Source organism: Macrotis lagotis, chromosome 5 (genome assembly GCF_037893015.1).
Source record: "Macrotis lagotis isolate mMagLag1 chromosome 5, bilby.v1.9.chrom.fasta, whole genome shotgun sequence".
In the NCBI taxonomy this organism is placed as follows: Eukaryota; Metazoa; Chordata; class Mammalia; order Peramelemorphia; family Peramelidae; genus Macrotis; species Macrotis lagotis.
This window is the reverse complement of record NC_133662.1, coordinates 269,346,410-269,362,387: the sequence shown is the minus strand read 5'-3', so window position 1 is coordinate 269,362,387 and position 15,978 is coordinate 269,346,410. Positions and strand designations below refer to the sequence as shown.

Below are 15,978 nucleotides of genomic sequence, written 5' to 3'. Positions count from 1 at the left end.
TTACGATGTCAACACTGCTAGTCAGAGATACAACATTCCTTTGTTTCTTCGGTCCTGCCTTCCTTCTTCCTTGTTCTTTCCTTTTCTATTTCCTTCCTTCTTCCTCGCTCATTCATTCGTTTGTTCATTCCTCCCTTCTTCCCTCCAATCAAGTGGGTAAGAATGCTTTACTTCTGGGAAGGAGACCAGGATTCAAATTCTGCCTTTGATACTTCCTAGCTGTATGGCCATGAGAACTAAGAGTTGGAAAGGTCCTTAGTGGTCATTTAGTTCAACCTCTTCATTTTATCATTGAGGAAATCAAGGTCTACTTAGGGGAGCTGCCCTGGAAGAAAGGAGAAAAGCTATGGTCCAAACCTGTGTCCTTAGATTCCAAATCCATGGCTCTACACAACTGTAAAGTAGAGGTAGGCTCATATATGAGCTGGAGCTCACAGGCTGTTGTGGGGTAAGCACCTGTTAGGATTCTCAGCTCTGCCTGCACCAGCCAGTATCTCTCTTCCATGGCTGCTTGGGTTTCAAAGTTCTGGTCAACAGGAGACAGTGGGGGGGGGGTCAGAGTTGCAATTATTCGACATAGGCAGGTGAATCGGATGTTCATGGAAGGCTTATACCAAAGTGTCTTCTTGGTGATAGCTGAGGCCACACTTTCCTCCTCTCCTTCCACTTCTTTCCAAAAGGCTGGCTCTGGTGGGGTCCCAACAGTGGTATAACAGTCCTTAGGGGCGGGGGCTTCTTGGAAATTCCAGCATCTGCTTTGTCTTGCCTCCCAATGGGGCCTCCCCAAACTTGCCTCCAACTGTCAGAGACTGGGAGGTGTGGCCACTTGTATTCTTGGGTTAAGGAACCCAGAGTTTGTGAGGGTCTCAAGACAACTCTCTCCTCAGTCCATTAATGGAGTGGGCACTATGAGGATACCAGCTGGCATGGTGTTCAGCTTCCCTTTGGCCTTCCTTCCACCCTAAACCTCAACTCCAGGAAGCAGACTGGCCACTGACAATGTTCCTGACTCCTTCCCAATGAGGACCAACTTTGCACCTGGAAAGCTGAGTCCTCAAGATGGGATAATTTAAAGAAGGTCTTCCCTGTTTCAAAGACAAAAATCTGGATTACAAAAGCACTAAAAAGAATGTGAAGCATATGTGATCAGATGTCCCAAAGAATGGTAGTGAAATTTCAGCCAGAGGGCTCAGAATGAGTTATAGATAGGGTGAAATTTGGCTTTGGCTCTGAAGAAAGGACAAAAAAGGGGTCAACCCCAAAGTTGGTTCATCTTTCCCCTCTCAGATTATTCCTTCAGGGTCCCCGTGCATTTCTCAAGGACAGTCACTCCAATCCTTTGTTTCAGGGTGGTCAGGCTGGTCTCAAAATGTTCCCAAATAAGACCTGCATTATGTCTGAAATTTTCAGGGCAGTTTCAGGAACATTCTTTGAAAATAGATCTTAGTATTCCAAATTCTTAGTAAAAAAAAAGTCTAGCCTAAATCTCAGCTTATCCCCAATTAGTGCTATTCCTTCTTGTCTTATCTTCAGCAAAGCCAATAATAAAAAAGTTGCTCCTCCACTATCCCTTCATCTAGAGCTGAAGGCTATTTTGTGTAGAGCCCCCCCCCCCCCAAGCCCTATCTTCAGAGCTGCAGAGGCAGCATTAACCTTTCTTCTGAGGGGCCGTTTCCAAGGCCACAATCACTCTTACCCTCCTCTGGTCTGCCATTCAGTTTTCCATTTCATGTGTCACTTGTGAGGACTGGGATGGAATACAGTATTCCAACAAAGATGGGAGTTCCAAACCAAATGCTGTGCCTTAGCTATCTACAACTGTCAGTGTGGGTGGGGTAGGAGTGGGAAAGGGGACAAAATTATCAACAGCAACTATGTGGAGATAAAACCATTGTAACGCACAGTTGCCTATGACTTCATGGTGAAGAAGGATGAAAGAATCATGGGATCACAGATGGAGTTCTGAAAGAGCCCCTGGAGGGTCTCATTCTGAAGGGGAGGCTGCAGGCCCCAGGTGGGCAACCGAGTTGCCCAAGACCACCCAGCTCCACAGTGAGTGAATCTTCTCAGGGATCAAGCTCAGGCCTCCCTCAATCTCTACAACAAAGAGACCCCTCTGTTTGAAATGGAAATCCCACCCCCAGATATTTTCCCAAGTCCCTAATTAATGCTACGGGTCCTGGGAGGGTGCATCCCTCCTACAAGGTATGTTTCTGGCAGGCTAAATAGTCTCAAAATTGGAGACTTCTTTCTCTAACTGCTTCATTTCTAACTTAGTGATTAAGGAGTTACAAACTGCTTTGAGGAAATGGGGGTAATGGGGCAGCCTGTACTCCTCCTTTGCTGGCAATCCAGATCTGCTGGTAATAAGAGCTGCTCTTCCTGGGCAGCTCTCCTGAGGCTGAAAAAATGCCTGGGCAAAGATGCCCATCACAATATGGTGAAGTGCTGGTAGTTTAGTAAGTGGCAGACAACCCACTGCCTAAGACATCTGAGAGAACAGCCAACCATGGAGACCTAGGGGCTATTCCAGAACATGTGCAAGGAATAGAGAAATGTGAGGCTGGCCTGTGGTTCCTCTAGAAAGTGGCTTGAGTTGTTCTGGACAGGTCGAAATGCAAACTCCTGTGCAGCCCATCCTAGCCATCATCCTCACAAGTTTGCCCTAGTCCTGCCCTATACCGACTGGCTGGGATTCCTTGGGTGTGGGGAAAGTCAGATGACAAGAGTCTCATCTACTAAGAGAGCTCAGTGATGGACTAGGTTTAAACTCCTCTCATATGCTTTATGGTTGGTTCTTCATGCTAAGAGGCAAGGTGGAACAGTGGATGCCACAAGGGTCAAGTCCTGCCTCTGAGCCAGACGAGCTCAGTGACCCAGGGCAAGTCTCCTGTTCTTTCTTTCTGAGCTCCAGGCTCTACGTCACAAAGGAGGTCCTGGCCTGAACTTCATTTGAGAGTTCCTGGACCAAGGACAAACCAGGATCAGTCCCTGTCCTTGTCTCTCTTTAGGCAGCTCAGAAGTTTCATGCCTGTCTGAGATGAGTGAAGGGAGCAGCGCTGGGGAAACACCCTGGGTCTTCATGAACCATGAAGGAAGAGCCTCCTGGGGCCAGGGGTGACACAGAGGCTGAGGAATGGATAGCATCCATCTCAACTGAGAAGGCAGGGTGAAGCACATTGAGTGTCATTCCAACAGTTCCAGACAGATTTAGTTAAATAAGTCACTGAATAAAATAAAAAGGAAGACCTTGATATTGCCATTCCTTGGAGAAGTAAAACATACAAAACTGAATTGTGAAATGAGGAGGCCCAAAGACCTCTGGAACCACTTGAACCAGGGAACAAAACATCCCTGGAAAAGAGGTAAACATGGCAGGCAGAGAAGGCCAATGCCTCTTTAGAGGACAGATTCACCTGCAAAACTCTGTGGAGGATGATGGCTGGTGAGGGTCATTGTCACGTCACAAAACTTCAAGAGATGGGCAAGGAGAAAAAGAGCCTGCAAGGGAGCTGGGCAACAGATCCTACTATGTTGGTGCATTTCTAGACCAACCGTAGGGGCAACAGGAGAGGCAGTGAACAAATGCAAATGGAGATCTGTTGGGACTTCCCCAGTGACCTCCTCAACTCTGATGCTTATGCCCAACATCTCTACTTGACCATTTCAGTACCCAACAGACTCTGTACTGCTGGCCCTTAAAGAAGTTAGGAAGAGCAGCTGACGGAAAAACTCTGATCTGAGGGGACACCATCTCTGAGATTCTCTGAGGCTGGTTCTAAAATCTCCCAAAGGGCAAGATTCTCAAAGAGCATATAAGAACCCAGGGGGCAAAGTAGATCTGAACTCAAAAAAGAGATGATCATGAAGATGTCCTGTCCCAAGAGTCTATTCTCTTATCTCCCTAACATCTCCATATCTCTTATCTCTGTAAGATCTCCTTATTAGAATGAGCAAGGCAATTTCCCTTGTTTGAGTGCATCCTTTGCAGGTGAAAGAATGGTACATTTTCTAAATTTCCACACACTCAATGCACTCTTTATTCTTTTATCATTAAATATTAAGTGGCAATTGTGCATTATGGGTCATGCCAAATACAAGATCACTAAATAGGTCTTTTCTTTTTCTAAAATAAACTGAGCAATTCTTTTTCTATCCATTTCCTGAGTCTCTCCGCCATTTTCCTGGCCTAAAATGACCTCTCCCTTCTTCCTATCATTTTACTGATGCTAACTTATGTTATACTGCTGACTGCCAGGGACATGGTAGGTTCCTATGGACAGGCCCTACCATGGGGCTTGGCATACAGCAAGCACTTAATAAAATGATTATTGAACTAATTAGAACACACAGTAAACTCCTCTTGTACAATGGAGCAACAACTTCCTCCATTTTAAACCAGATGTGAAAATACCACAACTTTGAATTTTCTCTGTATCAATCTTGATGTTTTTTAACAATTTTTGTTTTAAAATTTAGGCAACAGCAGACACTTTAAGAACAAAAACAAGAGGTACAAATTCCTGGTTACAGGACCTTTAGCTACAATACTCATGTGCAATGCTAGGCATGGGAGAGGGTCAATGGTAAACAAGGCTCCTGCCCTCAGACCTGTAGGGGGAAAGGCCAAGCCTACTGTTTGCTAATGAGGCTGACCAAAGGGGGTTCAAAGGAAGCAGGTCCACTCTTCTCCAAGCCAAGAATCCCCCTCGTCCTCCTGCCAGCTCAGATGCCACTGACTCCAGGATGCCTGCCCCTGACCTAGCTTCTCCTTGGAGCCCTCAGAGCATGCTCTTTTGCAATCCACTGGTTGAACATTACCAGTTATCTGGAGGTGTCTCATCAGCCTTACTAGAAGAGAAACTTCTTGAAAAAAACAGGACTAGGTTTTATTGATGGGGCACAGGCACAACAATTCACAGATAACAGACCCACCCCTCCCTAGGCCTCCTGGGCCTTCCTGAGGGTCCACCATATCTAGGCCAACTCCAGCCATGCTTCACAGTACTTTCTGGCTGTCTTTGCCCATGTGGCCTTGCCCCTGCCCAGATACTCTGCCTCATCAGCCCCCTTTCAGTTCTGGAATCAAGATCATTGCCATGGCAATGGCCCCATTCATCATACAATTTTCCAAGCCTATGCTCCCGCCTACCTCTCTCTTTATTTGTTTCCCTTCTCCGTTCCACCAGTCCAGTCCCCGAAAGATATTTTACAATGTTTCTGAACAACTCTCCACCGAGGTCAGACTGAATCCTGCTTTTGTTAACTGAGTCCTTACTACTTCCTTTGGGAGACCCTCAATTTGAATTCTTAAGAGGTCTTTGTTTCTGGGGAAGCTGGGGGTGGGGGCCAACAAAAGCACTGGACAATTTCTTAAAGATAACCCAGACCCTCTTCTGGCTTGGTTAAGTCCGGGCCCAGCTCCCTGCCCCTGCATGGAGTCAGTCCAAGGCAGAGACACTGGCTATATGAAATGAGACAGGATGCTGGCCACCAGTACAAATGGCCCTTATGGAAACCCAAGATTCCAATTTGGTGCCCAATATACAAAAAAGTAGCCTGAGAATAATGGAGAAGAGCCAGGTCTGCAGCAGCCATAACTTTGTTTCACATATAAGTATACTCTATGACCTTAAGGATCTGAACCTATGATGTTACGATGTATGGAGATATAAGGAAATACAGTTCTTAGAAATCAAAATACATTTGGAACTTTAGAAAAATGAATTATTTATGAAAGACAATCTTGACTCATGGGCTTCAGGAAATTAATGAATGGTCTAAAGACATTCACTAAGCATTTCTTGGTGTCAAACAAGCCCTGCTCTAAGCCTGGCACTATAGAACCAGATATGCAATGGTCCCTGCCTTCAAGAAGCTTCCATTCTAACAGGGGAGGCTTGGGAGGAAGGAGGGGGGCAAGAGATTGCCTGGCCAGGGGACAGTGAGGTGAGTCATGGGGGAATGACTGATCTCTTCATTCTAGAAGAACATGGAACAGAAATGATTCATTAACATCACGCTCAACCACCAAAATTTCTGGAGGAAGGAGGCAAGTCACCAGACGAGAAGGCCCAAAGTGTACCTAAGTCACAGGTTTTTTTCACAATGTCCAACAGTTTGTAGCCAATAGTACTTTTCCATGTTTAACCTCAACCTCTCCTGGCTCCCATGAAGTTCACTTTCCCTTTTCTCATGGCTAGTTTGACCAGATCCTATACTCTGCCACAGATTCAGTGCTAAAAGGGGACCAGAGGGACCATCTAATCCAACTCTCATCTAAAAATGAACAAAACTGAGGTTCACTGAGGCCTAATGTGTGGGCTATGGTCAGGAAGGAAGCCCAGGGTCTCCTTCTACTGTGAACCCCACCCCTCCCACTGATTGACCATACTCAGATGTGGCAGGACCAGTCACCAAACAGATACCTAAAAGTGCATCAATTCTAAATCTCCAAGGCTGGTGGATGGGTCAGAGAAGGGAAAAGGACAAATGAGGTGGGGAGATGCTGGAGCACTGCCCCTTCTCCCACTCTCCCCCAAGGGAGAATGACCTCTTTACCAGTTCAAACATCCCAGTGCTTTCAGGTTTTTCCTCTCAGCTCTTTTCAATTCTTCAGTCCTTTCCACTGCTTGTCATTGGCCCATGACATATTCTTCACACCTGTCAAGTCACTTAGACTCCAATTTGAACCAATTATCTAATCAATATAGAAAGAGTCAATTTAAGAGTCAGTGAGAGAATAATTTCAAGTTGCTTCTTGTTGATAAATCTTAGCACTGCTGTATGGCCACTTGGGGCTGGGCTGGGAATCAAGTCCATAGACTACAAAGCCTAGTTTTCTTTTTTGTCAAGATCAGGCATTCCCGAAACTCTCGGTCTGAACTCACCGCTGGGTCCTTCCCACATTTCTCTAGGCACCATTTTGCTTTTTGTTCCTGTACTTGAATTTCAAAATTTCAATGTGAAAAAATTTCATCCTCATTATGGTTAATGTAATGTGCTATCTTTCGCTTATCTTCACTTGTAGTTAAGAATAAAATGTGCCATGACTCAGAATACAGTAAGGAGAACCTGGAGAAGGGGGTGACTACAATGAATGCAAATTAAAAGATCTGAAAGGAAGCTTCATTCTTACAAATCCTGAGGTCGAATCTCAGCCCCTAAGAGCAGATAAAGAGATACATACTTGCCTCCTCTCTGGTCAGCAGGAGGGGCCTAAAGGTGCAAAACAGAGCAGGCACTGCCACGTTGGTCAGTGCTCTTCTCTGTTGTAAGGAAGGCATCAGTACTAGAAGGATGTGTGTGTGTGTGTGTGTGTGTGCATGTACAGGTGATCATAAAAGAGCAAGAGGTCTCCAATCTTTCACCTAGACACAAGCATAAAGATAAAAAGCTGACCCACTCCCTTTAAGGAACCAGGCAGGACAGACCTCAGGCCTGCAAGGTGACTCAATTCTCTAGGGAGCAAATAGACCAAACGAGCAACCTCAGACCACTGCAGACTAAATTGATTTACCTGGAAACCCAAGAACCGGAGGGCCCTCAGAGTGAAGCTCAGCAGAGCTGAGTCACCAGGTCTGGTGTCCAGGGCACCCTCACAGGCAAAACAGCACATGCTGATGGAAGAATAAACTCAGGAGTTTGGAAGACATGGTTAGCCTAGCCTAAAGGCCTAATGTTGTAGAGATGGATTATTTCTACCACCAAATATTGGCTTGAACTCTGTGCAAAATGCAAAAGTGGATGGATGGATTTGTGAGCATTTCATCCTTGCAAAACTGGAGGTCTAGGTTGGAGCATGACCACCAAGAAGGAAGTAGCTGATAACATAAGGACCAGGAACCTGGAGCAAGAGACTCCCGTATAACAGACATCTAAGAAAGGCAGGCAGAAGCTACAGGCCCACCTGGAGGAGTGGTACATGAGGGATGGTGAAATTCTGAAACATTCAAGCAGGATGTATGGAGAAGAGGCAGATGCCCAAAAGTACCAATGCATCTGCCTGGAAACTCACTGACCAACTCAGTTGGAAAACAAACACACACATACACACACACACACACACACACACACACACACAAGCTATGTAGACATTGGAGGTTTCCACATCTCTGAGAATGAACACAAAAGTACCAAAGTGCCAAGTCCTAAGAGAATGGTACCAGGAGAAGCCATTCCTACTTCTCCCACTAAAACTGTGTGTGTGTGTGTGGGGGGTGAGGCAGAAGATGATCCAAGAGATGAGACCACTGCTCAGTTATCAGGGGATGGGATAGCCTCTGTGAGCTTGTTTCCTCATCTGTAAGATGAGCCAAACACAGCCCTGTCTTCCTAGAGTTGTGATGATAGAATGAGGAAGCCTAAATGGATTGGAAGGGCTTCAAGGACATTGTTTGACTAACTCCAACCCAAGGACACAAGAAAAAGGGGAGCTTTGAGAGATGCTGGATAAGGGAGAAGTGCTATGACTTTTCAAGAGATAAGCGGGAAGCCTCTACAGTAACTAAAACAATGCTAACAGTAACAATGCCCATTTAGGTGCTTTATAATTATGATTTCCACTTTACTCAGGCAGAAATGACTGGTCCCAAGCCACCCTTGAACTCAGTCTTATGTCCACTGCACCAATTAGCTACCTCTGTCACTTGCAGACAAGTGAGGGAGACTTCTAATCCTGGCAAGAATCTAGACTAGAGTGTGAAGGGATGATCATCTGTGAGAATTTAGGGAGTAAAATCTGACACAGTAGGGTGTCAGAGCAGAATGATGGAGCGTGACATACCCTGATTTCAGCAAAGCATTTGTTGGAAACGAGATGATGGGGAAGATGGTTGAAGTTGTAATTCAGGGAAGTAGAATCAGATGGAGCTGAATCAGCATAATGTTCCAAAGGAATCATTTATGGATTAAGGTCAATCTGAAAGAAAGCTCTGGTGGGACCTACCAGGTATCTGTCCTTGTCCCTGAAAAAGTCCTCAGAGAAGGCCCAGATGGCAAGCCTGCCCAATGGGCATATGACATGGAGATAGGAGAGGAAAACACCCTGGATGACAGTGTAGGACTCAACAAGTCTTAAGAGGCTAGAATACTGGACCAACCCAATGAGAATGTGGTCTGAGGGGCATGAATCCAGGTTTATGTTGGCATTCTAAAAGTCTGTGCTAGGTCTGTGTGGCTGACCCGTAGCTCTTGAGGGCCTCTGATCTCAGCCAATGATGTCAACTGAGGCATGTCCTAAATACAGGAGGTGATTATCACTCCCTGAATTGTGCCCTGATCAGATCAAGGGTCCATTTAGGGAAATTACATTTTAAGGACACTGATAATGGGGAGAACTATGACTCTAGGACACCAAAAGACCGCAAAAGCAAGCCAAAGAGGAACTACAAGAATTTGAGTTGTTTACTCAGAAGAGAAACCTTTTTTTTGTGGGGAAGGGGAATTTCTAGTCTTTAAATATTTGAAGAATTGCACTTAGAAGGCTTAATTTGTTTTCTTTAGCCCCAAAGTCAAGGAGTATAAAAAAAATGGGTCTATATTATGGAAGGGCAAATGGAGGCCAAATGTTGGGGAAAATTCCCTAGAAAATCATGTCATTTCTAAGTGAATGGGTGGCAAGGCCAGGTGTGGACACAATCAAGGATGTCACTGAGGGGCTTGGGTTGCAGCATGGACTAGACAGCACAAAACTCCTGGGTTCCTGCCCCCCACCCCCACCCCAGCCAGATCCTAAGCCCAGGAAAGAGGCATGGATGATGGATATCTGGGCAGCCCAGAGGGTCTCCCCCCAGGGACACTCATCCTCCCTGCGACTCCAGGCAAAGAGAGACCTGTCCCTTGGATTCTTCCAGAAGCTTTGTTTGAGGGGAACCAGCCCCAGGCAAGATGCTGAGGACAGTCCTAGCCCAGAGAGACCAAGGCCAGAGAAGCCCAGGGTGGAGGTGTTCTGAGAGTGGGTCAACAGTGGCCCCTCGTGGCAAGACTAAGGAGCAGCAGCTGAGGAAGCCTCTGGCCAAGTTTCTAAGGGAACTAAAGTGACTTCTGGGGCAGAGTCCTCCTCTCCCCCTGCCCCGCAATTACTAGCATTTAGAAAGCATTTTACAGTTATTATCCAATTTCATCTCCTAACAGCCTCGGGAGGAAACAGGCAGATAGAGGTGAAATCACTTGCCAGACTTGAACCCGGGTCTTCGCTGAGCCACCAATTGCTTCTAATACAACTTGCCCCCCCCCCCCACACACACACACTATTTTTTGGGTCTTCTCAGTCCCCTCTGCACTCACCTTGTCCCAGACTTCCTGACTTTCTCTGTGATTTCCACCCAATGGCCTGGGTTAGGGTTAGGGCCCTATTCCCTCACATGCACACTCTGCTTTTTCCTCCATTTTAGTATCTGAGCACCACCTGGTCCATAATGGAGATGCTGCCTAAGGCCTCCCCCAATCTGGGGGCTCCATTCCCAGCTCAGACTTGAATCCTGGGGTTTCTGATTTAAAGGCCAATCAACTTATCTAGTGGACACCCCAGTAGTTAACATTTAGTTTAGAACAACCCAGAGGAGTTACTTTATTCAGCTAAGAGGTAAATGCCCTGTAAGAGATGATCAGGTTTTTTTTTTTTTAACACTTCCAAACAGAAGCTATTTTTAAGGCGGTCCTGAATAACCTCTTGTATGGCCATGGGCAGCTGGGTGGTACAGGGAGACAGCCTGCTGGACTTGGGAGTTAGGAAGACTCCTCTTATGAAATTCAAATTCAGTCTCAGATACCTGCTAGCTGTGTGATCCTGGGAAGTCACTTAACCCTGTTTGCCTCAGTTTCCCCATCTATAATACTAAGAGAAGGAGAAGGAAATGACAAACCATTCCAGTCTCCTTGCCAAGAAAACCTCAAATGGAGCACAAAGAGTAAGACACAACTGGAACAATTCAACCACAACAAAGAACCTATTAGGTGATAGGTGACAGCTACAAAAATTAAGAATGACCTTCCTACAAGGCAGAACCAGGAAGCCCTGGGTTCAAGCTTCGCCTCTGCTATACCCCCAGGGGATGTGTGCCCTCAGGCCCAGAGTGGTCCCATGTGAAGAGGTACCCTGTATCAGGAGTTTCCTCACCTGGAAGGCCCCTATATCACTGAAATCAATAGACTGCCATTTTTCAAATAAGTGCCCCAAGCCTTTTGTCATGACTGATGATGCTCAGCCCATGAGGAAAGGCAGAAAGCTGAAAAGTCGCTTGCAATGATTTACCATCCAGACTAGCAATGAATGAATGAATGAATGAATGAATGAATGAATGCATGCATGCATACATGAAGTGGCTTCCAAATAAAACCAATCATGCCAAAGGCCTTAGGAAATCCATGAATTCAAAGCACAAATGAGCACAAGAGTCCTAATGAAATCAAGTAAGAGGAGCAACCAGCTTCTGAAATTCCCACCTGACAACCTAAAAGGGGAAAAAGATGAGAGGAAACCCAAAGGAGCCAAGCGGGCACCTTGAAAGCCGATTTCGCACTCAAGCCAAAGCCTCGGCAGGGTTCTCTTCGAGCCCTGGAGACCTTCCTGGGACCACAGCCCAGGAAGCTGCTGCCCCACAAGATCTGGCTCCTGGACCCAAGTCTGGCAACGAGGACATGCCAGGACAAACTGATCCTCGGTTCTGAACACCCTAGAAAGCTTGCATTTCCTCTTGAAAATGAAGAGGAAATACTTTGACAGATGGAGAACAAGCTTCAATCAATCTGAGCCCCAAAGTGCTTTAGGAATGTTTTGTTCAAGCTGATTAATACAGTAGGAAATGGCTTTTCTTTCAATCTAAGCCCAAAGTCTGGCCTGGGATATACCCAGAATACAAATCTGTCCTCTCTTGGTGAGAAAACCACTCAGGAGAAAAGCCAGGCTGGGGAACCTTGGGAGATGGTGCACCCTGCTAGCCACCCAAGCTGGGGGCTTCAGCCAAGAGGGTCTTTAAATCTTGAAGAGCCCCAGGGGAGTGAACTGATGGTGAATGGGCTAACCCAAAGAATGGGAACAATGGTGGCATTGACTTTGCCACGCATCTGTGGCACCTGACCCTGCCCACAAGTGAACGAGGCAGCTTGGCTCCCCTCCTCTGGGGCTTGCCCACCACATCATGGGCACACCCCTCAGTGCAGGGACTGCAAAGTGAGCAAGACTCAGCCGCCTCAGGAAGCAGAGAGAGTCAGGGCCCTGAGGAGGTTGACTTTTCTGTAGCATGTTGGGGGAAGCCTTCAGCATCTGCTGGACATAAGGCCTGGAGAGAAAATATACACCAATCTACTTAACTTCAAAGGGAAATTCATCCAAAGAGCCTGGAGGGATAAGCCAGGGTCTTAGAGGCCTGAAGAGGCTCCCTGGGCCCCTGTGAAGAAAACTATTCTGTAAGAAAACCTCGGCATACTAAGATTTCCCTCCAGAAAAGCAGGTATCCAGAATTCCAGAAAGTTCAGTACTTCAGATGTGCCAGGGGAAGATAGGCCCTGAGTTCAACTCCTTCACTGCTGCTAGGGTGACTTACACTTCGACTCTCGGCAGTGCTTCTTTCAGCTAAGCTGCATCCACTCCTTCCTGGTGTGGACATCTAAACTGACCTTTGCTGTGCCTGTGTGGGCCCCTATGTGCTCCTCAAGAGGTCACCGCCTGCACCCAAGGTGTTCTGAGACTTGGAGCTATTCGGCTGGTGGCTTCCTTTCAGGTCTCCTGTCCTCAGGGACCCCTGGAGCTTGCTGGGGTACTCCCAGCTGCAGTCTCCCCAGGTCCTCACCTGTCCAATGAAGGTCTGGCCCTGATGGCCTCTGGGCTCCTCTCTATTTCTCTATCCATAACTTACAATCAGATGATCTTTCCCAAGGCAAAACAAAGGAAGGTGGTCTACTCTAAAGCTCTCTTGGCATATTCAACGAGTATCCAGAAGTCATCAAAGTGTGGTTTGAAAAGTCAATGAGTCAGGACAAAAGGCGCAGTAGGGACCCAGTGAATGAGGTGACTAGTCCCCTGGGCCAAACATTGGTCTGGCAGCCTCAGTCAACATTGAACACTGGCCTTCTCCCAGGAGCAGTCCATGAGCGCTCCCACACGTCAGTCCTGTGGGCACTGGTGGGCAATCCCTGGTAAAGAGGGCCCCAAGCCTGACTTCTCACCCACAAGTATATGAGTATGGGGCAGTAAGCCTTCATTCCGTCGCAAGGCAAAGATGAGCAAAGTCAAAAGGGGGAGACAGGAAGAGGGCCCTGGCTGTGACTTGACAGAGAGGAACGGAGAAAGGCAAGTGTCTCTGTGATGTCAGGATCCCCAGTGTCTCCACCAAGATACTCTATGAGGCTGCCGCTCCCTACAACGATGTAGCCAGCATAGGAACAAGGGCCCCAGAAAAATCAAAACCACCTATTTGGGAAAGGAAGGCATGTAAATGGCCAAATGCTAGGACACAGTCCCAGCATGGGGGTCGAACTTGGGGAATTATAAATGGAGGAAAGCAGAACAGTTTCCAGTTTTTGTGAGTGCTCCGTTTTACAGCCAATGATTCAATTACCTTCTCTGTAGACTTTGGGGACTGCTGAAGTTTCTCATAATCTTTCTTGGTCTCTAAGATTTTTTTTACAAGTCCACCTGTTAAAAATCAATAGTCTTATGTTGTAATAAGTATAACAACAACAAAAGCCATAATATAAGGAACAGTTATCTAGAGTCATCAAGTGCATGAGGCCCTCTATGTAGGCTATCTACATTTAACAGATGCAGAAACTGAGGCTTGGAAGGTTATGGGACTTGGACAGTCTGTTCAACACGGTAGGTTGGGAGAGGTCATTAGAATTCAGGTCTCCTTGAGTCCTAGTCCCTCCTCTCCATGAGGCCATGCCATGTGCTAGTCTGTTCCTTTCTCTCAAGAAACAAGGAGAAAAAGCTCGGCCCAAATTCTAAATCCAGGTCTCTCTGGACTGACAATGGGTTAAGCTTCGACCAGAAGCAGTACCTGGGCCAGGGGCTGGCCTTATTCCCCTGCCTTGGACCTTTGCCTCTTCCCTCTCTAAAATCCTTGGGTTCCACTCTGCTGGGCTCTACCAGTCCAGAGACAGCCAGGGGAATCAAAGCCTCGATGCCCGACTGGGAGACAACCTTCCCCTTTAGTGACTCTTCCCACGACTGCAGCCTTTGGGGCATCTTCTCTCCCTAGCCTAGCCTGGCCTGGTCCTTCCCCATCTGCTTGACCCTCAATGCTCCCTGATCCCCTCGAGCCCTTCCAGCAGCCCTTCCGGCCCCATCACTCAGCAATGCCTCAAGACTTTCTACCCAATCTCCGCTGTCTCTGAGGGCTGATGTATGGCAGGCCCTGGTCTCTCTCTCACTTTTATGAAGTTCAGTCTGGGGGCGCCCTCTTCTCTTAGACTAAGGGATTTTCACATCCATCCAGAGGCTCCTTTGCCCCCCCCTTGCCTCAGTTTCCTTCAATGTCATGACCTCACTTCTCCTGAATCCCAGGGCAGTCACAAAGAGGTAGGGATCTCATTTCCTAATCAAAAACAGCCACTCCTCTGACTCTCCCATCTCCTCCCACCCTCAGGCTTCACTTGCTTCCTTCCCCTTCTATAGGGATGTGTGGCATGTGACCAGATCCTTCCTCATGCCAAGGGCAGGGCCCCCACAGATCCAAGCTCAGTCTCTCAGAGCTTCAATCCACCACACCTGAATAATGGAGAAACCGCACTTGGACAGCAGCTGTGGTGTGGAAGGCCAGTCCCTGTCCTAAGCCCTTTAAAGTCTGATCCTCACAACCACCCTAGGAGAGAGGGGCTAGGATCCCATTTCATAACTGAGGAATCTGAGGCAGGCAGAGGTGAAATGACAGGGAATGGGAGAGTCTGGGGCTGGTTTTGAACTTGGGCTTTTGTTCTGGCCCCAGGCCTGATGTTGTGGTGCCCCCAGCAGCTTCACTTGTGTCTCCTTTTTGTTCTTTCGCTTCCTTCCAGCCTGGACTCAGCTCCCCTCTAAGCCAAGCTTCTCTGATCTCCCAGTTGTTAGTACACAACCCTTCTCAGATACTCTGGTACCATCACCCCCTTCCTATCTTTCAGGAGGGGACACTGGGGCCTTGCCTGCCTCTTTCCTGCCCAAGGTCTGGCTCAGCCTGTGAATTGGCAAGTTCCGACCAAGGGTCCCTTTCTCTTTACTTTGGTCTATGAGCCAAGTGGGAAATGGCCAGCCCTTCCTGCCTGGGCCCCAAACATGCCAAGGGCATCTCTCAGTCTCTCTTTTAAGACCAGACGAAGCTCCTGAAAGGCCGGACTCACTCTCTGCTTTTGTCCTGTATCCTCAGGCCTGGCCAAGGGCCGTACATGGAGGAAGGCCGTGCACAGAGCCAGATCTTAAGGGAAGTAAAATTAAATTGGTTCGAATGATTTGTTTTTTCTCCAATTCCTGACAGGGAATGGCACACAGCAAAGGATTAATAAAGGCTAGATGAATGAAATGAATCTTATAGTCCTAGAAAAGCAGCCCAACAGCAGCTGGAACCCCAGGGAGGTCCTCGGTCAGCCTCTACTCTCCAGGTGTTTCCAGCAAACTCTCTCCTTGGGAGGGGTGGGGCAAACTTGGCCTTCTGCTGGGAGGCTCCACACTGAGTGGGCAGCCTGGATTCCTGACCTTAAATTGCCCTCCATTGTTCCTTGATGGCTGCCTTCATTACTTTCTGCGTTTTCTTCTCAGTTCCTAAAACTTCTGAAGGACCAGATCCTTCCTCATGCCAAGGGCAGGGCCCCCAGGAGGCTGGAGGGAAGAGACCCTCCCCACAAGCTAGTCTAGTCATGGTCTCATGCTTTGGGTTTGGGAGTGAAGTGGGGGTGGGGGTGAGGGGGCTCCCTCAATTCAAAACAATGCACATAAAGGAACTATACTTTTAAGTACTAGCTAAAGAAACTCTGGCTCTTTCTTGTGGAAGGTTTCCTTAATTAATG

The 15,978-nt window shown here is 47.4% G+C and overlaps 1 protein-coding gene across 6 annotated transcripts in view; it reads right to left on the bottom strand.

Moving 5' to 3' along the window:
• TRAF3IP1 (TRAF3 interacting protein 1) overlaps positions 1-15,978 on the bottom strand; it is a 75,350-nt gene that overhangs the window by 12,156 nt on the left and 47,216 nt on the right. For all 6 annotated transcript variants that reach the window (XM_074189829.1, XM_074189828.1, XM_074189830.1 and 3 more), the window contains one exon: positions 13,560-13,636. In XM_074189829.1, the coding sequence (XP_074045930.1) occupies positions 13,560-13,636 (77 nt within the window). The remainder of the gene's footprint in view (positions 1-13,559; positions 13,637-15,978) is intronic.